The sequence below is a fragment of the Gigantopelta aegis genome, chromosome 1 (assembly GCF_016097555.1).
Source record: "Gigantopelta aegis isolate Gae_Host chromosome 1, Gae_host_genome, whole genome shotgun sequence".
NCBI lineage: Eukaryota > Metazoa > Mollusca > Gastropoda > Neomphalida > Peltospiridae > Gigantopelta > Gigantopelta aegis.
The window spans coordinates 43,990,335-44,015,930 of record NC_054699.1 but is presented as its reverse complement, the minus strand read 5'-3'; the positions used below and the strand labels follow the sequence as shown (position 1 = coordinate 44,015,930).

General features: G+C 38.0%; 2 protein-coding genes across 5 annotated transcripts; one reads left to right on the top strand and one right to left on the bottom strand.

Annotated features, from left to right (window-relative positions):
* The first annotated feature begins 6,965 nt into the window (after positions 1–6,965).
* Positions 6,966–16,163, top strand: LOC121375481 (THAP domain-containing protein 2-like). Of its 4 annotated transcripts, none has more exons than XR_005958317.1 (4): positions 14,540–14,844; positions 15,141–15,218; positions 15,360–15,437; positions 15,981–16,163. XR_005958317.1 is itself a non-coding variant. In XM_041502957.1 (3 exons), the coding sequence occupies exons 1-3, from the start codon at positions 7,519–7,521 to the stop codon at positions 15,410–15,412; spliced, it is 312 nt and encodes a 103-aa protein (XP_041358891.1). In that variant the 5' UTR covers positions 6,966–7,518; the 3' UTR covers positions 15,413–15,647. The 4 variants fall into 4 exon arrangements, 1 of the variants encoding a protein (XP_041358891.1); XR_005958318.1 differs by lacking the exon at positions 15,981–16,163 and adding an exon at positions 15,600–15,654; XM_041502957.1 differs by lacking the exons at positions 14,540–14,844; positions 15,981–16,163 and adding an exon at positions 6,966–7,699 and having other exon boundaries at positions 15,360–15,647.
* A 2,046-nt stretch (positions 16,164–18,209) lies between these two features.
* Positions 18,210–19,898, bottom strand: LOC121375472. The gene is made up of 2 exons (XM_041502947.1): positions 19,070–19,898; positions 18,210–18,456 (listed from the first exon to the last, which is right to left on the bottom strand). The coding sequence occupies exons 1-2, from the start codon at positions 19,410–19,412 to the stop codon at positions 18,215–18,217; spliced, it is 585 nt and encodes a 194-aa protein (XP_041358881.1). The 5' UTR covers positions 19,413–19,898; the 3' UTR covers positions 18,210–18,214.
* Between the last annotated feature and the right edge of the window lie 5,698 nt (positions 19,899–25,596).

The window sequence follows — 25,596 nt, the reverse complement described above, 5'->3', positions numbered from 1 at the left end:
CTTTCGCCATTGTTCGCCTGTAATTGGGCAGTGTCGTTACTTTTTAGGTAGTTTAAGAGAGCTTTAATGCAACTAGGTATTATGAAATGGTGAAATCGTAACAGTCTGTGTTTTTCCTTTTTGTTAACTTATCTATCGACCAGTTGACGAATGATCACTCTGTAGCGATACAGACGTTTTTGTACACTGTCCGAGATTGGAATGTTACCACGTAGAATGTTGTAAATCACTTCAATTAACGTCTTGAACTGTTCGGATGATGCGTGAATCAAAAGAGCACGTCTCTGTTTAATGCATGCATCCTTGAGAAGTGTCAGATAGCTCAAATTGTCGTTAATTAAGTCTGTCATAATTTACAACATAATCGGATCTCCTTACTATAAAATAGTACGGTCCGCCCCAACAATCTGGAATGTCGACACCACATGCGACAACACGTTTGAGCGAGTCAATAGATTCAGACTTGCTTTTATACCACTGCGAACCCTCCGATAATACTCTCTCCGGTTTACCACGTGGGTACGCCACAATGATCCAAGATCCACCCCAACAATCTGGAATGTCGACACCACGTGCGACAACACGTTTGAGCGAGTCAATAGCTTCAGACTTGCTTTTATACCACTGCGAACCCTCCGATAATACTCTCTCTGGTTTACCACGTGGGTACGCCACAATGATCCAAGATCCACCCCAACAATCTGGAATGTCGACACCACATGCGACAACACGTTTGAGCGAGTCAATAGCTTCAGACTTGCTTTTATACCACTGCGAACCCTCCGATAATACTCTCTCCGGTTTACCACGTGGGTACGCCACAATGATCCAAGATCCACCCCAACAATCTGGAATGTCGACACCACATGCGACAACACGTTTGAGCGAGTCAATAGCTTCAGACTTGTTTTTATACCACTGTGAGCCCTCCGATAATACTCTCTCTGGTTTACCACGTGGGTACGCCACAATGATCCAAGATCCACCCCAACAATCTGGAATGTCGACACCACATGCGACAACACGTTTGAGCGAGTCAATAGCTTCAGACTTGCTTTTATACCACTGCGAACCCTCCGATAATACTCTCTCTGGTTTACCACGTGGGTACGCCACAATGATCCAAGATCCACCCCAACAATCTGGAATGTCGACACCACGTGCGACACCACGTGCGACAACACGTTTGAGCGAGTCAATAGCTTCAGACTTGTTTTTATACCACTGCGAACCCTCCGATAATACTCTCTCTGGTTTACCACGTGGGTACGCCACAATGATCCAAGATCCACCCCAACAATCTGGAATGTCGACACCACATGCGACAACACGTTTGAGCGAGTCAATAGCTTCAGACTTGCTTTTATACCACTGCGAACCCTCCGATAATACTCTCTCTGGTTTACCACGTGGGTACGCCACAATTATCCAAGATCCACCCCAACAATCTGGAATGTCGACACCACGTGCGACAACACGTTTGAGCGAGTCAATAGCTTCAGACTTGCTTTTATACCACTGCGAACCCTCCGATAATACTCTCTCTGGTTTACCACGTGGGTACGCCACAATGATCCAAGATCCACCCCAACAATCTGGAATGTCGACACCACATGCGACAACACGTTTGAGTGAGTCAATAGCTTCAGACTTGCTTTTATACCACTGCGAACCCTCCGATAATACTCTCTCTGGTTTACCACGTGGGTACGCCACAATGATCCAAGATCCACCCCAACAATCTGGAATGTCGACACCACATGCGACAACACGTTTGAGTGAGTCAATAGCTTCAGACTTGCTTTTATACCACTGTGAGCCCTCCGATAATACTCTCTCTGGTTTACCACGTGGGTACGCCACAATGATCCAAGATCCACCCCAACAATCTGGAATGTCGACACCACATGCGACAACACGTTTGAGCGAGTCAATAGCTTCAGACTTGCTTTTATACCACTGCGAACCCTCCGATAATACTCTCTCTGGTTTACCACGTGGGTACGCCACAATGATCCAAGATCCACCCCAACAATCTGGAATGTCGACACCACATGCGACAACACGTTTGAGTGACTCAATAGCTTCAGACTTGTTTTTATACCACTGCGAACCCTCCGATAATACTCTCTCCGGTTTACCACGTGGGTACGCCACAATGATCCAAGGTCCACCCCAACAATCTGGAATGTCGACACCACATGCGACAACACGTTTGAGCGAGTCAATAGCTTCAGACTTGCTTTTATACCACTGCGAACCCTCCGATAATACTCTCTCCGGTTTACCACGTGGGTATGCCACAATGATCCAAGAGTACTGTTTGCTCATGTCGTATGCAATCGCACAAATGAGCATTCTCGTACACGGCACTGCTTTATATTAGTCTTTAGGGAGATAGACAGTACAGTTCTCCAGGTAAAATACCCGTACGTAGTCGTCCATATTCGGGATTACTGTATGGTGCCACGTCTACTAACAGATATCTATATTTTCGTGACTGCACGGCATCTTGATATTACTCAGCAAAGTACTCAGACTGACCGGGAAATATCTGTGAAGCAAAAATCCTATATTCGGGTATTTAAAATCATGGTTCTAGAACACGTTCCTTTAGGGTAAATACTTTGTTGTAAACTAATTCAGGTAATACCCAAATGATGTGACAGCGTAGAATAAACTATCAACATGAGTTCACTGTTACACACTTCCATCATCAGATCGTCCAAGACCATATGTTTCTCAGACTCGTCTGTCCACGTGTTCAGCTCTTCCTGTGTTGGTAGTCCCTCATAAAACAGTGTTGCATGTCTGTGTATACATCCTGCCACACCACATAGCAATAAACAATGCTTTTGGCGTTACATCAAACACACACTTGGCATTCTCAAAAGACGCTTTTTAAAAAACGTTTTCCCGCTACCACTTCCACTTACTATCGTAATTGTTGTAGGGGTCGTTATCTTTATCAAACATTCTTGCTCAGCCATGGTTTAGAATGAGTCGTTACATACAAGGCACTAACGTCAATTAAACATAATGTTTTATGATCATTAATTTATATACCATACACAATACACAAATATCTTATCACTTCATTGTTAGGTCTATCACATATATGTCTTGAATGGCGTTGGTTTATATCATTACGGGCTTCAACATCAGGAGCCGACTCCTTTTTCAGGAGCTGTCATTGCTCCACACTTGCACTGCATACTATAAATAAACCCTTTAAAAACCACACACATTTATAAATACAACCTTTTCACCCACGATTCAAATAAAGTAAACAAAAGTCGTATTGCAACAGGTTTATAAATGAAACCTTTTAAACCCTACTTTCAATGACGTCATTTCCAATACATGCACTTTTCGAGTGACCCCATCGTACCGAGAGAAAAAAAAGCCCGGTCATTCCCGCCAAAATTTGAAGAAAAAATGCTAGTCATCCTCTCAACACAATAGGTGCATTCTATTGTACTAATGTCAACAATCAATGACGTCGCCATTGTGCTAAAGACGAACAAGTCAGGCAGCCATTGTTCCGGAGGTGCATATCCATTGTATTGGAGACGTTTCCATTGTATTCTCATTGTTGTCCCCGCTACGTACAAAATATACTACTTGCATTCACCTATTCAAAATGTTACTTTGTTTTAAAAAATAATTTGAACATTTGGTCTTCACATTAAGCAGTTTTTATCATAACATAATTTATCCGACATTTTGGAAACGCCTTCATACTTTATTTTGCTATAATTGTATTCGATCGTGTGCATCTAAAGAAAGATAGCACAGATTCAGTTATATATAAACAACATTTCATGGAAATCCAAGTAAGGTACCGTGAATACATCCCCGTTTACACAGACGGATCACGTGATGGGAATCTTGTGGCTCGTGTTAGAGACCAGCTTGATAGCATGAAGTACTGAAAATAACAAAAACGCATCAAATTCTTGTGGTATGTAAACCTATCAATATGCCACGAGGAATTCTTCCAGCAGAAAGATACGTGTAAAGTTCACAACATGAAGTTAGATCTATTCTGCAAGACTTGCTCAACGACTGTCTGTTCCTCGTCCGAAAGGCTGTTAAGTAGTATTCTATTAAAGATTTTTTTTAAATTATTCTTCGTCAAATCATAATTATCAGCTTGAAACCCTTTATTAAGGGGATGCATGACCTACTTGACCGTGACCTTGACATGTCCTTCCTAGGAGGCAATGACCTTGGCATACCAGGGCAGGTATACGACGTTGGCGTGAGCCATAGCCTGACCTTGGACTTGAGCAAGGGACAACACTTGCGCGTGTCCCTGACCAACTTACACATATGCTGTGGTCTTGGCCTACTGGGACAGGTAATGACGTCCTTGGATAGGTCTTGACTTAATGGGACTGCTTCCGATAAGAGTATAAAAAGGAGGTGTTTTGCTAGTATTTTACATTCACTTGCCGAAGCTTCTATACACAAATATCTATGACCAGTTTGTGGCTTTTTTGCACTCATCTGGAACGAATGAGATGGCACTGGGACATTCACCAAGTACTTCTCAATGCCTGCAAAGAATGAAAAGATTGGTAAAGTATTCAGAAAACAGTCACATGAGGAACTGGCGTGTCCAAACCTCTGAAAAGTATGGCCTGTACAGGATTCCGTCGAGGTGTCATTTCCTCACTAGTGCCATGCCTGGACTGCCAGGAGAATATGTGACACGGGTGTGCAGCACATCATAAAAAAACACCACCCCCAATTCCAACCAAAAAAAGCAAAAGAAAAAACCCATAAAATACTTCTGGTATGTAAACCTATTAATATGCCACACTGCGAATTCTTCCAGCAGAAATATATTTGTAAAGTTCACGAAAACACGAAGCTGGATCTATTCTGCAAGGCATGTTCAGTGACTGTCTGTTCCTCGTGCATCGCTGCCCGAAAGGCTTTCAAGAATCAATGAATGAATGGTTTAACGACACCCCAGCACAAAAATACAAATCGGCTATTGGGTGTCACAAATGGTAAGTTTAAAGTATATGAAAATATTATTTATATATATTTATATAAAACCAGTGTAAGGAGTTGTGGGGGGTGGGAAGTATAATACAATACACAAAATCAAGGTAAGTAAATTTTATCAAAACATGGAAACAAATAGCCTTTCACCTAATATTACTATCCATGCACCAGCAAAGCTTATCATTTGATTTCTGTACTCAGACTAACAATAATCATAGCTTTAAGCAAACCATTACACATTTATTACAATGATAGCAGTGAAAAAATATTTATAATTTGGTTTCAAGAAAGGACGTTTCATACCACCACAAGGGGGTGGACCACATCGAAAGTGAGAGACACAGTCAGACTTACAAAGTCAATGACTGAAAGGGTCTTACATACCAGTGTACAGGTGGGACACGTCCAGGCTGTGGATTCCTGTCAGCTTTTGTGTGGACTGTGGGATATCCCAACACAGCTGGAAATACGTGTTCTGTGGCACCCACTGGTACAAGGTAAATTATTACCATTGCATGGCACATTGATTGCAGAAAATAAAAAAATAAGAAAGTAAAAAGGATTTCAACAAATATGGCTCACGTTTCGAGCAATGTTGCAATGATGGGACATTCTTTTATTTCCAGACTTAACATGTATATGTGGCCAAACCGTGGAAACAAGAATTGTTGAAGATATAAAAATGATAAGCGTATCAAGAGATATCCTCCTGAATTTAAAGCAGTGGGTCGAACCGAGTACCTGGAAAAGTCAAATAGACGAGACTACAACAGCCATAAAGCAAGGGACAGATAAAATTGTCGTGTCAGGCGTGTGCTACAACAGCTTGCACTAAATGTGCACGTAAAACCCTCTAATCCGACCTGACTAGAAAATTCTGTCCTGGACGGATTAGCCGGCCGAGACCGACACCTACGTCCATGACAGGCGTGCGATACAACAGCTTTTTGTGAATGTGCACGTACAACCCCATGACCATTAGGAAAAATGTAGCGGGTTTCCTCTGATGACTACGCGTCAGAATTACCAAATGTTTGACATCCAATAGCAGATGATAAATTAATAATCAGTGCTCCAGTGGTGTCGTTAAACAAAAACAAACTTTAACTATGTGGGGTCAGACAGACATAGATGAAACCTATAGTCTCTCCCCCCCCCCCCCCCCCACACACACACACTCGGGTTAGACCGGTAAGGGAATACTAATTATACTTGTTCAGCCAATGTACATGTATGCCGTGTATATAGCCAGACATTGTCAGCGAATATACACGGCGCCGCATATACAGTCACTTCAAAATACCATTTAGTAACGGCGTATCACCTGGTTTCTGTCACAAATATAACACATCTAATTTAGTTAGATACCGAAAATGATGTAAATATCCCGCAAATATGTTATAATTGGGGTTTTTTAAAGATATTTTAATTATATTAGTTGTAATTAAGGGATAAACTGATCATAAGTCGCAAATGAAAACACCATGAACAGAACATAACATATGATAAATAGGACACCGAGAGGAAACTGGTTGTTGTTACGCTTTTCCTTTGAAGTACAGTGGTTAACTTTGATCAGACAGGTTGCCAGTCTAAGAGGACTGCCATTAATATCAAGTAGCCTGTTTTACTGTTTGTGCACTGAATGTGATTGTGGATAGTAACGGAAGTAAGTTTTACTGTATGGGCACTAAATTTGGGTACCAGACGTTTCACCCCCAGGTCTGTTTGCACCCAGTTAGTTCGCCCCCATAAAGATAATCCCTCAGGCCATATCGAATTGGCATTGCGGTTCAAAGCCCTCGTAGGTGTTAGCCGAAGATCCATAATCAGCATCAAGGTTATGTAGCTTACTAACCATTGTTATAAGATGGGAGGTTTATTTTGTTTTATTTGTGATAGTTTGTAGATTACTTTATTCTTCCCGGCTAATTTCAGCTGAAAAGACAAATTGTCATTCTCATCCCTGTAACCTGGTGATTATATCGTCGCCCAGACAAAATCATGATGCGTCCAAATTGTAGAAAAACAACAATCCCTCCTCTCTAAGCAAAGAAACGCACATTGACATGCGAAACTATACAATAATTGTTTCAAAAATAACTGGGAGTTGGGGGCGAACTGGCAAACAATTGGGGGCGATCTGGTACATGGGGCGAACCGTCATGGATTCCTGAATTTTACAACAAAAAACCGGGGTATACCGTGGTACATTTTTTTTTATGCTACCTAATCCTAGCACCTAGGTCATATTTATAATTTACAAGACCTTTTTTTTTTATGAATGGCAATGTAGGCGAGAGAGGGGAGGGGGTAAGCAGCGGAAACGCTATTTTATTTACTTTATAGGGGATGACACGGTGACGTCACATGTGATCACGTGGTATCGCACTGACTTCCGGTAGGCAAGAACCAGTGTTGTTATTATGAGCAAGGGTGTATGAGCAAGTTATTTATTTACTATTTCGTCTGTATAGATAAGATTTAAGAAATTCCGTCATGGTAATTTCATGTGTGGTTGTTGGCTGCACACATCGATTTAGAAAAGACTGTGGAATTAAGTTCCATCGAATTCCTTTGGAAGCGGAACGACGAGCCAAATGGCTTCAAGCCATAAACAGAAAGCAATGGACGCCTTCCCACAGCGGAGATCGTGTTTGTGGAGTTCATTTTATATCAGGTTTGTTGTATGCTACACATTCTCAACATTACTATATGCTAATACCTTTTGGAGTGATTTCTATTACCAGGGAAGTTGCAGATTAGTCTTAAGTCACGTCTGCACAATCATATATATATATATATATTTTAAAATCTTTATGTATAAAAAAAAAGTATTCAACTATACTACTCAAAAGAATTTAAGGGTCAAAAATTTATAACCAAATAAGTTTCAGAGTGTATTAGATTGATGATGTAAACTACACCAAATTTTTTATTTATTGTTCCATATTTACAAAAAAAACACAAATAAACGTCACTGTATACAAGAAAGTCACATGACATGCTGTCAAAGTTGAAGGTTGTCAAACATGGATTTTACACATTAGAACATTCGTTTAATAGTGTGTGAATCCACCCCTGGCGCGAATACACTCGACACATCGTTGCCTCATGCTGTTGATCAGACGTCTGAAGAACTCTTGGGGAATGGCCTGCCACTCTGCCATAAGAAGTTGACCCAGATCATGAAGGTTGGCCGGAGAGGCATGGTTATCCCGAACTCTTCTGCCTAATTCGTCCCAGGCGTGCTCTGTTGGGGCCAAGTCAGGCGAATATGCTGGCCAATCCATCCTGGCGATACCTTGTTGTCTGAGAAAGTCCGTTATCACCCTGGCGCGGTGGGGACTGGCATTGTCATCCTGCAGAACTGCCCCGCCGCCAATGTGCTGAAGGCCTGGGAGAACCAACGGCCGGATAATCTCATTCAGATAGCGGATTCCATTCAGATTGCCATCCACCACATAGACGGGGGTCCTGTGGTGGACAGAGATGCCGCCCCACACCATGACGCTGCCACCACCGAACCGGTGACGTTGTCTAACGTTAACGTCAGCGAAGCGCTGCCCAGGACGTCTGTAGACACGAACCCGACCGTCGTTGAACTGGAGACTAAACCTGGACTCATCAGTGAACATCACTCGACCCCACTGAACACGTTGCCACCGCAGATGAAGCGTGCACCAGTGACGTCTGGCCGTTCTGTGACGTGGTAGGAGTGGTGGTCGAACAGCCTGGCGACGGCAGTGTAGATTATTTGCTCTCAGACGATTGCGTATGGTTTGATCAGACACTCGAGTTCCAGTCGCAGTCCGCAGATTGTCACGTAATCGGCGTGCAGTGGTTGTGCGTTGACGTAGAGCCATATTGGTGATGTAGCGGTCCTCTCTATTTGTAGTGCTTCGGGGTCTTCCCGAACGTGGACGATTTCGAACAGAATTCGTTGCTTGGTACCGTTGCCATAGTCGGCCAACGACACTGACTGACACCAAGTCTCAGAGCAACATTTCTTTGCGTATTGCCATCCTGAAGCCAAGCAATAGCCCTTCCTCGATCTTCGATAGTCAGTTGACGTCGTACCATTGTCGAATTTGGAGTGTGCACCGTACACGAACGCAAGCTCCAATTATACGGAAATTCAGCATTGGGAACATGGAATACACGTGCAAAGCGTGCAAATGAAGCGCTTTGTGAAAAAGCAAGTTATGGGCACTTAGCAGACCTTTCGCTTTCGCCTTAATTTATATGCAAATCTAAGCATGTTTTCGCCATTAGAACTAGTCGACAGTGTCAATGACAGTGGATTTTAATTCATTTATGGGTTGCTTAGACCCACTTTTCGTCAAAATGGAACAATACCATGCGTGACATTATGGTCTAGCTAATATAATTGACATTCAGAAAATAATGTCGAAAATATCGTCTGACCCTTAAATTATTTTGAGTAGTATATTTGTTAATAATTATATCGTAGCAAATTTTACTTTTGATTGAAGATGTGATTCACAAGTGCTCGTGTATTTGTAACGTGTAAAATGATTTTTTAAATAAAGTACAGTTTATTAATTTCGTTTGAGATTTTTTTTTTTTTGGTGGGGTGGGTTACTAAATGAATTTAGAAAAATGCTTCATAAATAAATATATAACTGTTCAATCAAACTTTGTTTCCAGGATCTGCTAGCAGTAAAAAGGAAGACCCAGACTACATCCCACATGTCAACATGGGATACCAAACAGCATCAGTGCTTTTCCCCCTGCGCGTGCTGTAACCTCACCGTGGTGCAGGGGTGTAACATTCTCTTTGAGAATGGCCAATACAGCACAAATTGAAGTTTAGAGTAGAGTAAAATTCGGTGTCCGTAAAATTCTGTGATATTTGTATTTGTATTTTTGCACAGTTCTTTACACTGTTTTTGTTTAAATCTCTAATTTTTATATTGATGATGATCATCACTTTATTTATTTGCATTACCATAGTTTGACACCCAATAGCCGATGTATTTTTCGTGCTGGGGTGTCGTTAAACGTTCATTCATTCATTCATTCAGTGCTTTTCAGCCCAGAAGCAAAGAAAGATCGATATACAAGAGCAGTCAGACGAGAGGGTGAGAAAAATCTGAATATGATAAAGAAAGCAGGTGAAAAAACCAGAGATTGTGCTGCATCAGCCCTGTTGGAGTTATATGAACCACAAGCAATTGTTGCAGATACAAATGATGGCACTTTGGAAAAAGAAAATTTCACAAGATCAGGTAATGTAAAAATAATTAGCACATTTACCAAAATAATTTTAGGATATTTTATGTTTTCGTGCTAATTTTTTGGTTATATCACTATCGGTATCAGCTGAAGTCTCCAAATATCATATATCACACAACGTATATCTTCTAAGTTTGTTGATGATAAAATGTGTAACATACATATATAAACACACAAAAACATATGTATATACCTACACAAGTAGATTTAAGTTTTTTATTGTTGTGTAACAATTTTTAATTATTTTTTTTCCAGATATCCATGATCACTGTCTTCGTAAAATTACCTTATTAAAAAGAGAGAACAGACAGCTCCTGGATGAAGTTGAGACACTTCAACATGAATTAAGGGATGCTAAGGAGAAAACTGGTGTCAGATTCTGTGATTCTTTCCTTTCTGCGCACAACAAGGACACCAGAACTTCATTTTTCACTGGCATTCCAAACTATGCAACATTCTTGTGGGTAGTTCAGTATTGTTCTTCTACATTGCCAACATCTGGAGTTCTAAATCCAGCTACCATTGTAATGATGACATTGATGAAATTGAGACTTAATTTTTCTAATCAGGATCTAAGTTATAGGTTTGGAGTTTCACGCACTCATATTGGAGAATTATTGAACAGTTCACTTCCTTCTATTGCTTTAAGCCCTTCTTTTTAACATATTTAAGATGGGGCACAAAAGATAGCTGCCTGTCAAATATAACCCCCAGAAATTTAGTCTCCTCCACAACTGGAATTGGATTTTTGTCCAAAAACAACTGTGGATCTAAGTGAAGACCTCTTTTCTGGCAGATATGCATACAAACCGTTTTTGCCTTTGAGAATCTAAAGCCATTGTCAGTTGCCCATTGATGAAGTTTATTCAAACAAAGCTGCAACTTACGTTCCATGATACTCAAATTGGACGATCTATAGCAAATCTGAAAATCATCGACATATAACGAGCAATCGACATCAGGTGTTAAACACTGGGTGATGCTATTAATTTTCACAGAAAATAGAGTTACAGACAGGATACTACCTTGAGGCACACCCATCTCCTGTGGGTGAATGTCAGACAAAGTCGACCCCACCCGGACTTTAAAAGATCTATCTCTTAAAAACTGAGATATAAAAACTGGAAGTCGACCTCTTAGGCCCATGCCATGGAGGTCGTTTAAAATCCCATACTTCCACGTGGTATCGTAAGCTTTCTCCAAATCAAAAAACACTGAAACCAAGTGCTGATTATGGATGAAAGCTTCCCTACAAAACGTTTCAAATCTAACAAGGTGATCAACCGTGCTACGTCTAGATCTGAACCCACATTGCACGTTAGTGAGCAATTTGTGAGATTCAAGATGCCAGACAAGTCTACGATTGATCATTCGTTCCATGGTTTTACAAATGCAACTTGTCAAAGCGATAGGGCGATAACTAGTGGGATTGGTTGGATCCTTACCAGGCTTGGGAATAGGAATGATAATAGCTTTCCTCCAATCAGAAGGAAAGTCACCAGAAATCCAGATGTTATTAAAAACATTCAAAAGAACCATCAAAGATGATTCAGGTAAATGCTTTAATAACTGATAATGAATTTCATCTGGACCTACTGAAGTATCATGGGCTCTACGAAGAGCATCCTGCAATTCCTCCATAGAGAAACGCCTGTTGTACACTTCAGCATTTTCAGATGAAAAATTAAATAAATGGTTAAAGTATTTTGATAAACGTACAAAGAATGTTGTGCAGTCAAATAAGCAGGTTGGATCTGGAGTTGGGAATTACAAGCACAAGTGGTTTTCTTATATGATTCCAATGATTCCGAGACATGTAAACAGTGACGTGTACAACAAGAACAAACCTAAAATAGAAGTGACGTCACAAACACAAGATGTGGTAGAAAGGGCCGAAGCTGAACAGGAACGTACCAGGGCAATAAAACATAAATCTGGTGATCGAATTGTCAGAAGCAAAAAAGTCAGACGCATGACAGTACAGAAAAAACGAGCTCCCGCATCGAAGTACAAATCAGCTGTTAGTGAAAAAGATATATTTGTATAAACGTAAACAACAACAAACAATATGTCACTCCTTACAGACAAAGACTTTGTGGAAGGTTTACCCAGTGCTTTGGATCTGTTTACTATGCCCCCATACCAAACGAGTGTGTTTCAACATTACTACGTAGATGTTAGACCTGTTAGTCAAATTACAGATTCGTCACCAGTAGAATTTCAAATTGCAAATAGTGGAAGTGACTACGTGGATTTAAAACGAAGTCGTTTACATGTTAAACTGAAAGTGAGTCATTCCGATGGAACGGTTTTGGGTAAGGACGAACACGTGGCCCCAGTAAATTTATTCATGCAAGCTCTGTGGTCGCAAGTCGCTGTGTACTTACAAGGTCAGCTGGTGAGTTCGGCGAACAATCATTATCCCTACAAAGCATACATTCAAACCTTACTGAATTATGGAGCAGAAGCTAAACAATCGCAACTCCAGACTCAACTGTTTTACAAGGACGTAGGAGAGACACAAACAGATATCGAAAGCACCGATCCTATCACTGGTACTAATTCTGGAGTATCGGATCGAGGAGCACACATCGCTGTCAGCAAAACTGTTACAATGGAAGGTCCCCTGTGTGAAGATATTTTTAACATGGGCAGATATATGGTGAATGGGGTTGATATGACAGTTAAGTTATTTCGAAGCTCCATACCCTTTTGTTTGATGTCTGGGAAGTCCGGTCAGGAGTACAAGATCGAACTCGTAGATATTTACTTCAAGATATGTAAACTGAAAATGAACAGTGCACTTATTTTAAAAGATGTTTGAAAAGTCTAACCCCTTGTACCCAAAGTTAAAATGAGTAGTATTCCGTTCTCTCAACAGAGTTACGTGTGGGACAGTGTCTACCAGTCGCAGTGTCCAAACAGACTGATCGTTGGTTTTGTCGACGGTGACGGAGTGAGTGGATCATACACAAAGAACCTGTTTAACTTCCAGAGTTCATTCGTGAAAACGGTGGGCTTATATTTGGATGGTGTCAGTGTACCCGGTCGACCAGTCGAAGCAGATGACGTCAGTGCCTACGTGAATTTGTTTGAAGGTGTTAATAGCTGGAACCTGAATTGTGGAAATTATATTGAAAGAACTGAATTTTCTTTGGGCAATGGTCTGTTTGTGTTCAACCTTGAACCCGTTTTCGTTGACTCTGATTATTTAAGTTTATTAAAAAACGGTAACTTAAGGTTAGAAGTGCAGTTTAAATCTGCATTAACAAAGACAGTGAGTTGTATAGTGTATGGTGAATTCCCCAGCTTGATTGAAATTGATCAAACCAGGAACGTGTATGTCAAATAAAGAATATCATGAATGGAAAGCAGATTCAGTGTGCGATTGACTGTGACTCAGATTTACGTTCACGCATTGTAGGTGTTTACTCGAGCGACACACTACCACGAGTAAGCCAACGTGGGAGGTGGGGCTGTATTGTAAACACAGACCTATCTCACTTCCCAGGCACACACTGGGTTGCGTTTTATTTTCACAACAATAAAGCAGAGTTTTTCGACAGTTTTGGTAAACCACCTGCATATTATAACACAAACTTTGTAACAACACTGTACATCATACGTTTACAACGACAAATCCATACAATTTATTAAATCCAAGACATGTGCTTTTTATTGTTTGTATTTCCTGTTACAGAAATGTAGAAATGTAAAACTGAATTGATAATGAATGATATTATGAGTCAGTTTAGTAAAGATACATTACAGAATGATGTATTTGTGTATAACTTTATATGTAAATACTTTAGATATTGTACCCCGTCTTGTATTCACTGCTCATACTAATATGTTAAATATTGTACACAATCATATATTTATGTAATACATTAATCATACCAGACCTTTAATTTCGTTGTTTGTTTTTCAAGAGAAAAATGAAATACTGTTGAGTGAGACCGCAACATTATTAAAGGGAGAGTACTCTTTGTTAATAAACTGAAAACGGTCCGTCTATTTACTTCCAAGACGACCCAAACCACCACAAGATATCTCTAGACGTCCCGAAACCTAAAAATTGACACATTAATTAATGTTTCAGATTATTTAGAATATTGCTTCTGTAGTGTCACAAGGGTAGTGGTGCTGGGATAGTTTAACACGTCTAGAGATATATTGAGGTGGTTTGGATCGTCTTGGGTGCAGTTTGGGTTGTTTTGGTTTCTTGAGGGTAAATAGTTGAACCCACTGAAATCATGGAGGTGTTTCACGCGCTTTTTGTGTTTGCAGTGTTTTTTCTAAATTTTTCATCATCGGCATTACATTTCGATCAAGTTTGTAGTGATAGTCCGCTGATGATTTGTCAAAAACAGCATGGAGTGCTAAAACATGTCAGTGGAAAGCCATTTCCTTCAGTCAAAACAATCGTTGTTAAAGGTGGCGATATACTCATTGCAGTAAAACTATTTCCTGAGTTGTCAAGGATTGTTGGACAGAGTGTGTCATGCAATTCATTAATTTTTGGCGATACGAATGATCTCATCACCATTAATGGTCATATGTGTTGTAAGTTTATAAATTTGTAAAAACTAACAAACTGATTTGTAGTCATCTTCGACTTTGATAGTTGTTAGCAGTAACCATCGATACTACAGTAACATACCCATACTGTTTATAGATAATTATTCATGTCAAATTTTATCTCAAGTAAATCACTAACAATCATCCAGAATTGTAACATCCTGATATATTATAGTAAAAGGTAATTAATATTCTCTTCAATACATTCATAATTTATGTAGTACATTTATGGAATTCTAACAATTGATGTTATTATTATTATTATTATTATTATTATATAGCAACCAAGACAACATCGGACTTCCCCAGCCTGTCACCTACACAAATCCGATCATCAACATCATCTGTTAAAACCCAGAGTAAGTGAATGTTACTTATATTCTGACAATGAATAACGTTATTACTTTAAAATTAATAGATCTTGCATTAATTACTTTTCATAAATATTCTATGAAGTACATTTATGAATTCTAACAATTGATGTTATTATTATTATATAGCAACCAAGACATCATGGAACTTGTCTAGACTGCTGACTACACAAATACGATAATCAAAGTCATCTTTTGAACACAAGAGTAAGTGAATGTTACTAATATACTCACAATGAATAACGTTGTTGCTTTAAAAGGTACATTGGTAATATTTAATCATAGAAATTATTTGTTTCCAAAAATTAACATAATATTTAATCATAGAAATTATTTGTTACCAAAATTATCATAATTTATCATCTTTAGTTAACAAGACAAAGAATCTTGACTCTTTACACAAAGGTAAATATTCCTTATTTGCTACAAATGCTTAAAACTAACATTATTTCTTAAAAACTAACATTGATTTGTTTCTGTTTTACAAATGTTTAAACTAAACATTATTTAAAAAAAGCAAAAAAAACAAAAAATAATAATAATAAAATTGATTTGTTTATGTTTAAAAACTAACATTGATTTGTTTATGGTTTACAAATGTTTAAAACTAGCATTGATTTGTTTATGGTTTACAATTGTTTAAAACTCATTATTGTTTATATATACTAACATTGATATGTTTATGTTTAACATTAATTTATAATAGTTTTGCAAATTATTACTAATATTCACATAAATTTGTTTTTGCAGATAACAAGTATTCTTCATTGGGCTCTTGTGTTTATGTTGAATGTATATTGCCAATTTGTATTTGTATGATTTTAATTAGTTCAAGTTTTATAAGTTTAATTTTATGTAAAAAAAGCACAAATTCTGCTTTAAAAATAACTCACTTCGTGATTTGTTATTTGTACAAAATCCAATATATTTAGAGTGTGAAACAACTGTTTAGTGTAATAATTTTAAATAACTTACTTAGTGAATTATTTACATGTACAAACTTCTGTTTTGAGTAAGAAATATTACATGTACAACTTCTGTTTAGGTTTAGAGTAAGAAATATTTTTAAAAATTAATTAGTTGCATTTTCAACCTTCAATATATTTAGTATGTGAAAATTTATTAGTATTTGTTTAAATTGTTCATCACAAGTAATAATGTTTTAGAATCTCTTTTAATTTCTTGATTGTTTTTATTTTCAGAAATGACAACACTTTTGTGTTTTTGTGTTTTGTTGTTGTTGGCTACTATTGTCAAGTTATGTTACAAACTATATGGCAAATGTTTTGGATACTGTCGTTGTCGTCCTCTTCCACTCCTACCACATCATCTTCTCTCCTCTCCCAGCACTGATGTTACTTCTCTTTCGCCTACACCCTCAACTCCTATCTCACCTACCCCTCTTTCACCACCCTCAACTCCTATCTCACCTTCTACCCCTCTTTCACCACCCTCCACTTCATCCGCCTCTTGTCTGTTGAGACCTGTAACAACTCCCCTCCAGGAACCCAGGCGTCCGTTTACACGTAGCCAGGCAAAGAGATCTCTGAACATTGAGATGACAGAATTGTAATTTGTTAATGAGTTTGTAAGACTTTACACTTTTAGTTTATTTGTTATTCAAATTAAGAGACTACCTCACAAATTACTGTTTATTTGTTAATGATTTTGTAAGAATTTACACTTTTATTTGTTTTACAAATTATTTAAGAGACTACCTCACAAATTACTGTTATATTTGTTAGTGATTTGTAAGAATTACATGATTACTTGTTTATACAAATTATTGTTAATGATATAAGAATTACATGTTTAATACCAATTATTGTTATGTTTATTTTATACAGATTACACAATTTATGATGATTATTATTATTTTATGTTTATTTATACAACAGTTAGTGTTTAAATTATACTAATTAATATTCTACCTCTCAATTATTTTATAATTATTACAATCAATGTTATTACACGTCTTACAAGTAATGATTATTTACAGTCTGTGTGTGTGTGTGTGTGTGTGTGTGATATTTTATAAATTATACTTAATCTGTTTGTTATATTTTAACAAAGTATACTTAATCAAAACTAAGTATACTTAATCAAAACTAACTGATTTCTTATTAATGCGACACACAATCAGTGTCATATTACAATTAGTGTTATATATTTTTTAAATATTACAATCGGTGTTTAATACAAATTAATGTTTAATGAGTTTGTATATTAACCAGGACTAGTACTGGGAGAGCAGACAATTTGGAAATTTTGAATTTTAAAACTTACACAAACAAATTGTTATTTTAATTGATAAATAATTTTAAAACAAATTGCATTTAATTTTACTTTCTTTTTTCTTTTCTTTGTTTAGCAGGAGTAGTTCTGGGAGCGATGTTAATTTAAAAAAAAAAATAATAATAATAAATTGGAAATTTTAATTCATAAATTTAAACAATTCTTAAAGTTATTTAATTGACTAAATAAGTTTATTGTAAACATGTTTTTCAATTTTAATATTTAAAGATAATGTGTCAGATTGTTTGCTTATCCACAGCTATTCCTGTTATAGAACTTTATACTTAAATAAACACTGTAAGAAGTACTTTAATTTGTTAGTCTTTATTTGCATGCTTATTTTGTGATATAATCCAGTAGGTAATCCAGTAGGTAATCCAAATTGAAAACAACAGTAGGTAATCCAAAGTGGGAAATCAAAACAAGAAATTATTTCTTGATGATCAAGGGGAGACAATTTCATAATTTGCAATGCTATAGTTGTTTAATTTAACAATTACAATAACAAATAGTTTATCATTTTATTTATTTATTAAACTTTTACACACATTAAGTTGTATACATACAAAGATATATGTTTCAGAGTTATATAAATCCAGTATAGAAGAAATATTGGTTATATATATATATATATATATATATATATATATATATATATATATATATATATATATAATATAGCTAATGAACTACCATAATAATAAACGACTAAATGTTGTCTTCATTCCATTAATGTTGGCGGCGAAATTGATTGATATCTGCTGTTGTTGCTGGTGCTGTAGGACCGCCAGTAGATCTGAACCACGGCCTCTTCCGAATGGGGCACCTAGCCCCTGTGACAGGGTTAAATTGGTGCTGGGAGCACCTCGTCCCTGTCCAAGCACCATGTTTGTTGGCAGTCCTCGACCTTCAAAGTTTCCTCCTCCACTTCCTTCAAACAATGAAAACAATTAATTTATTATAATTATCATTAAAGTTACTCTTCCTTCATTAGAAATCTCCTCATATCCAGTGCACCATGACTGGTATGTGCTATCCTGTCTGTGGGATGTTACATATAAAAGATCCCTTGCTGCTAATCGAAAGAGTAGCACATGAAGAGTCGAGAGCGGGTTTCCTTTTCTCAGTATTTTGTGGTTCTTAACCATATGTCTGACGACATATAACCGTAAATAAATGTGTTGAGTGCGTCGTTAACTAAAACATTTATTTCTTTCTTTCCTTCATTAGAACATTTTTCCTAAAATGGTGTTGATTGCTACATATTTAGTGTCATGTTTGTGTTTATTTGTATTAAAACAAGATATTTGTTCAACAGAATTAATTATATATATATTAAGAAAACCCATCTTGCAACTGGTTTCTTCTCATTTATTTGCAAAGTAAATTTGTAACAATACATAACTACGTTGTATAAGAAAACTCCTAAACTCTTCTGATTACTAGAGTTCTATATGATTTGCATACGCTAACTATGCTAACTGGACTATAAGGACTTAACTAGTTACACTGTAAAAAAATAAAAAAATAATAATAATACTCACCAACATACGGTTGAAACCGCCGAGTTGCATTGAGAGGAACTCTCTCAGACGGTGGACTATGGTAGTGCTGCTGCTGCTGCTGCTGCTCCATCCGTTCGTCGGTTACATCAAGGGCTAGCATCTCGCGCTCTTCTTGATACTCCCTTTCAACATCGTCAATCGCTGACAGTATTTGTTCCTTGTTATCCAGCAGCGCTCGGATCGCATCAGAACAAAATGTCAGGGACTTTGTTCCCGTCTTCGTTATCTTGTTGAAATGTACGTACGCCAGTGAGTTGCCCTCCCACACCTTTACTACAATGTGATCTTTATACCAAAAGTTTATTTTTTTGGATTGATTCATTTGTTTTGATGTAGATTTTTAAAGACAAAATGTTCGGCGCAGAGTGATACAAACTGTTGCGTTTCCACTTTTATAAAACCGTATAACAATAACGAAGAATGTCTAAAACGATTGGTAGGTTGCTATTAACCAATAGAACATCTGTAACCCGTTTCCCACGATTTAGCGACTTGACATGTTTCTCCTACTGTCTAGAAATAGCAAACTATTTACCGTAATTTAAATTTGATTAAGCATAATGAAGTTTCTATTATCTATAGAAAGCAGATGTCGGTCACATCTTTAAATTTCAATGATGGGAGTATAATTCTTAAAATTAGAAAAGTCCTCACGCTTTTTGTAAATACTTTTGGGTTAAAGGCTTACTCTTCAAATTGTAAACTATATTCTGTTCTTCAATCATCCAAGACTATTTTAAGATGTTACCATTGAACCGTGCTTTTGGGTTTCGCCCTTTGGTTTAAACTTCTATTCATCAATAGAAATAACAGGTGTTTCGTGTACTAATAGTTTACCTCGAAGCAGTAATACATTTGAATGATGATGATGTGTATATTTTTGAAAATAGGTTATTGCTAAGTATTTTCACAAATACATACTGGTCAGTGATTATAGCTTAAATATAAAACGTATTGTGTTGAGTATACCAAGCGAAACTATTTTCTATATTATGTTCAAACGATGTTTTGTTACTTTATTATTCTTTACTTTAAAGAATAAAATACAAAAGTGTTAACCTAGAAACGTAGATGGCATTACCCTACATCCATAACTTATTAAACATATTTGTTTGCAAGCGATTATTTTTAAAATCAAACAAAATATATTAATGTTACATGTAAATTAAAGAATAGTTAATGAGTCAATCTATACTAAAATCGACAATCTATACTAAAATCGACAATCTATACTAAAATCGACACTATCTAGAGCTCTACTTATTGATCTGTTGTATGTAATTTACTCTGTGAGTTGGTTGTTATTTAATGTTGACATATATGTATAACTTAAAGGTATAATTTCAATATTAGTTAGACTGTAGGTTTATTTTAATATCTGTTCAACCACTTTGATAAACTAATCGAAGTTGGAGTGCACTATAAAAGTTCAGTAACATCACTACAGTAATTAAATGATTGACAGATTATAAGTTGTATAAACCGGTTTTGTAATTGGGTTACGGGGTACAGTGTAGTCATTTAAAAAGTTATTTGACCCCACCGCTATAATTAAACAGTTTACCAACTAAATCTCTTGCTTCTGAATCTATATTGAAGGTATGTGTTTAGATATACTTTTCATAGAGCCAAACTTATCCTATTTTAAAGCAACCACTTAGCTTTTATCCGTTTGTTAAGACGTTTAACATACAACTTGGAAATAAATTTTCAGTTAAAATAGTGTAATTGTTATAACTTGAAAATATGACTTACTAATATTTTATTCACTAATCATACTAAACAGCTTAGTTAAAAGGTTTTTCATTTATTTGCAGGGCACTGAAAGTGTTCATATGCAACATGTTAACATAAAATGTGATCAAAGTTTTAAAACAATGTAATCAAAGTAGATAGTTTAATATGTTATCCAGAATAGTCAGTTAAAATATGTAATCAAGAATGTAGTTTTATATATATACTTAACTCCAAAAGAAACGCGAATACGTAGATTGGAGGTTTTGAGTGCACTCATTGAAATACGTCCCAAAGTTCTTAAAATAATCGTTTCTATGAAAAACTTAAACAATTCGTAAAGATGAGATTTCATGTTATTGACATGTTACAAATCGAGGTCGCATTGTCATTTGAAATGTCAAGGCCATGGCGCTTCTTCAATGGCGTCACATGCCACTCAAACATGTCCACTAATAGCGGGTGTGTCCGCCATTGCTGGCCATGACCGCCGCACACCTCCTACCCATGGAGAGGAAGAGGTTCCTGATGAAGGCCCTGGGCACGTTGTTGTAGGTGTCCACGACGGCCTGGCGGAGCTGCTGCTGTGTCACCACGGGAGCAGGGCGTTGGTTCATCATGCGCTGAACCTCGTCCCACAAGTGCTCGATGGGGTTCAGATCCGGGCTTAAAGCTGGCCAGTCCATTGTGATGATGTTGTGCTGTGCCAGGAATGCCTGGGTGGCCCGTGCCGTGTGTGGCCTGGCGTTGTCGTGCTGGTAAACCATCTGACGGTGACCCGCGAAAAAAGGCACCACCACAGGCGTGAGCACTTCGTCGATGTAGCGCTGTGCTGTGACGACCCTGCCGCGTCCTCGGCCGTTGTTGTCGAAGATGACAGGTTGTACACGACGTCCCCAGGATATGGCACCCCACAGCATGACGGAAGGCCCTCCCCATAACACACGCATCTGTGAAGCGCTCACCTCGACGCCTCCACACCCTCATACGACCGTCGGCCCTATCTAAGCAGTAGCGGCTTTCGTCGGAGAAGACGATGTTCTGCCACTGTCGGTTCCGCCACTGTCGATGCAGAACAGCCCAGTTGTGTCGTGCAAGGCGGTGTCGCTGTGTGAGACGTTGTCCAATGTACGGTCGACGACAGTTCAGATGGATGGCGATCAGACGACGTCGTACCGTGGTGTAGGAAACGGGGCGGTTGTGGGTTCCCACTGTCTGCCGGGCTGTTGTGGTGGCTGGTACGAACCGATCACGCATGTGAGTTCGGACGATGTAACGGTCCTGGCGCTGTGACGTCACTCTGGGACGGCCGCTACGTGGACGGTCGACGACGTTGTTCTGTAGAAATCGGTCTATGAGACGGTAGATTGTCGATACATGGACACCGAAAGCACGTGCAACCTGCCTGGCATCCATTCCGGCCTCCAAATTCCCCAAAGCTCTATGTCTGGAATCAGCGTGAAGTCGTGGCATCGTTGTATCGCTACTCGTAAAATGAGTTGAACATTGCTGTCTGGCGTTTCTTTTATACCCAGGCCTGGTAGTGTTTCACGTGCAATTCGCATCTTTCATGATCCACCCGTTTTGCATTCCAGATCGATTTTGGTCGTCAATTTCAGCACGTGCGTGACGTCACACTGTACTCGTTTTTTTCATGCGTTATGTGGAATTGGATACGCTGACAAGATGGCTATTGGTCAACTTAATCGATTTGTACATAGTTTATTCAAATGTGGGTTTTTTAATATTTTAAAATTTTCGCGTTTCTTTTGGAGTTAAGTATATATGCAATTAGGAAGCAATTAGGAATAGATAGTTTATAATTAATCTAAACAAGAATAAACAGTACTTCAAAATGTCCTCTCACACAACATGCAGAATATTTTTGTGTGATCTGTGTCAGAGCCGCTTTTTTCGGAATGCTGATCTTCTTAGGCATAAAAGGAATTGTTTCAATCAGTCACACATTTTCATGTGTGAACTGTGTGGTGAACATTTTACCAGAAAAGATAACTATCACAGACATACTTTAAAATGTTTAAACTGTTCGTATCAGTGTTCAAACCGAACCAAGCTCGAAAATCACGTTTTAGCATGTATCAGTAGACCTCAATCGTATTCGTGTAATCAGTGTCAGGGCATTTTTTCAACATTTAGAGAACTTGCAATACACAACTCTCGAAATCATAAACCGCAAAGAAAATTTCAGTGTTCATTATGTCTAATAGACTTTGTCAATGTGCATATGTTAAAAAGACATTTTAAAGTATGTCGAGAACAATCGGGGGGTGGAAAGCCACGAACCAAACGAGCAAAGCCAGCTCCGTCAGTCAGTACTACATCTTCCCAAACTGTCAGTAGTGTTCAGCCACATAACAAGCGACGCAAACCATCGGCCACCATTAGTCGTAACCCTGACACAACGCCCCCACCACAGATTAATCTCATAGCTGAACAAGCCCCTTCCCCACAACCAGAAGATGGTCAGATTCCCGACGAGCCACTTTCTCCAAACAGAGGTTGTAATAGACAAGCTCTGGGTGGTGACGTGAGAGAATTTGAGTATGTCGGTACTGAGCAAGATAGGTCGGACTTGATGCGATTTCTAGTCGCACGTCGTAGTGACATTATTCGTGATATTCAGTCAGAACTAAGAGAAACATTATCGATAAAATGGGGTATTTGTGTACAAATTAAAATGTCAAAAGTAACCACAGAAGGTGAACAGACATTTGTAGAACCGTACTTCAGAAACAAAATGGTCGTTGCTACAGAGACAGATGATTTAGCAGAACAATATTCTACTGCAATGAATACTATCATGATTAGATTAGACGACTATGAAGGCGAAGAATCAAATCTTAATTTTGAAGAAGTCATTACCATGAAACTGACCGTTGTTCGATTTCAACCTTTCAGGGGCGCGTCATACATCGAATTACCTGTAGAGTTAAAGCAAAAGAAAAAAAGTATACTTAACATTCAAAACGATGATGACAAATGCTTTCTGTATTGTGTTCTGGCGCAACTGTACCCCGCTCCCAGTCATTCATACCCAGAGAGAACGCATCACTATTTACCTCATGAAGACAAACTGAATGTTAATGGTATAACATTTCCAGTTACACTAAAACAAATCGATTTATTTGAAAAAAATAATGACTTGACTGTAAATGTTTACGGTTATGAAGAAATTCCACCAGTGGGTAGAAACAAACCTAAAGACTCTCCGCCCCCAAAGGTTGTATACCCCATACGAATAAGCAAATATCTCAACGTATCAAATAACCATCACGTTGATCTTCTCATGTTAACGGAAAATACACTAAACGATAAAAAAACAATTCATTTCTGTCTAATCAAAAGCTTGTCCGGTTTAACATCGTGCACGGAATACCGTGATCGACAACATTACATATGTAAAAAGTGTCTGTGGCCCTTTACCAGCGAAGAACGGTTAGACAAACACAGAGATTATCACAACGCACAGAGAATAGTTATGCCACCATTTGATGAAGCAATAAAATGTTTTGGTGTGAAACAAAAGTATAAAACACAGCGATTTCCGTTCATTATATACAGCGATTTTGAGAGTGTTCTCGAACCAACAACCGAAAAAAATCGAATACAAAAACACGTACCGTGTGGGTACGCATACAAGGTCGTAAGTATCCTAGATAAATACACAAAAACGCTGAAAGTCTACACCGGTAGAGATGCGTCAGAACATTTTATAGAAAGCATTTTAGAGGAATATGAAGAAATAATGGATATTTTTAATAATCCCGTTGACGTTGTGCTCACGACCGAGGCAAGATGGGAAATTGCTAACGCTACACACTGTTATCTGTGTGGCGAAGAATTAGATTACAGTAGACACGTAGACCACTGTCACCTCACGGGAAAGTTTAGGGGGGTTTGTCATGGTTACTGTAATTTAAATTTCAAACTGGAAAAAGAAGTGATATGTGTGCTTCATAACAGCGAACGGTATGACACGCATTTAATACTTCAAGCATCTACTAAGTTTGCTGATAGAAAACTCAGCTGCATTCCGCATAATACTGAACAGTTTCTGTCGTTCTCCATTGACGATTTAGTTTCCGTCGACTCTTTTAAATTCCTAACAGCATCTCTCGATTCGCTGACAAAAAATCTCGTGAGCAAAGGAAAGCAATGTTTTGTACATTTAAGTAAACATTTTCCCGATCATGTTGACATGCTAACCCGTAAACTTCCTTTCTGTAACAGTTACCCAGTCACAAAGACTTTAATCACAACTCGCGGAAAGTAATATTTCTAACGAAGAATATACCTTTGCAGAACAACTTTGGAAGGAATTTCATATCACAACACTAGAGGAATTCATGAGACTTTACGTTTCTGTCGATGTACTCTTATTGTGTGATGTCATGGAATCATTTAGGGATATGTGTATTAAAAGTTACGAACTAGATCCGTTACATTACAAAAGTCTCCCGGGTTTTGCTTTAGATGCTGCTTTAAAAATGACCGATGTTGAACTCGATCTGTTCACAGACCCTGACATGTACGGTTTCATTGAGAAAGGTTTACGTGGCGGGGTGTCGATGATTTCGCACAGATATTCCAAAGCAAATAATAAATATATGAGTTATTTTGACACACAAAAAGAAACGTGCTACCTCATGTACTTCGATGTTAATTCACTGTATGCAACCACTATGTTAGAACCACTTGCTCTCTGTGACTACAAGTTCATCTCACACGACGAGTTTATTGATATCGAATGG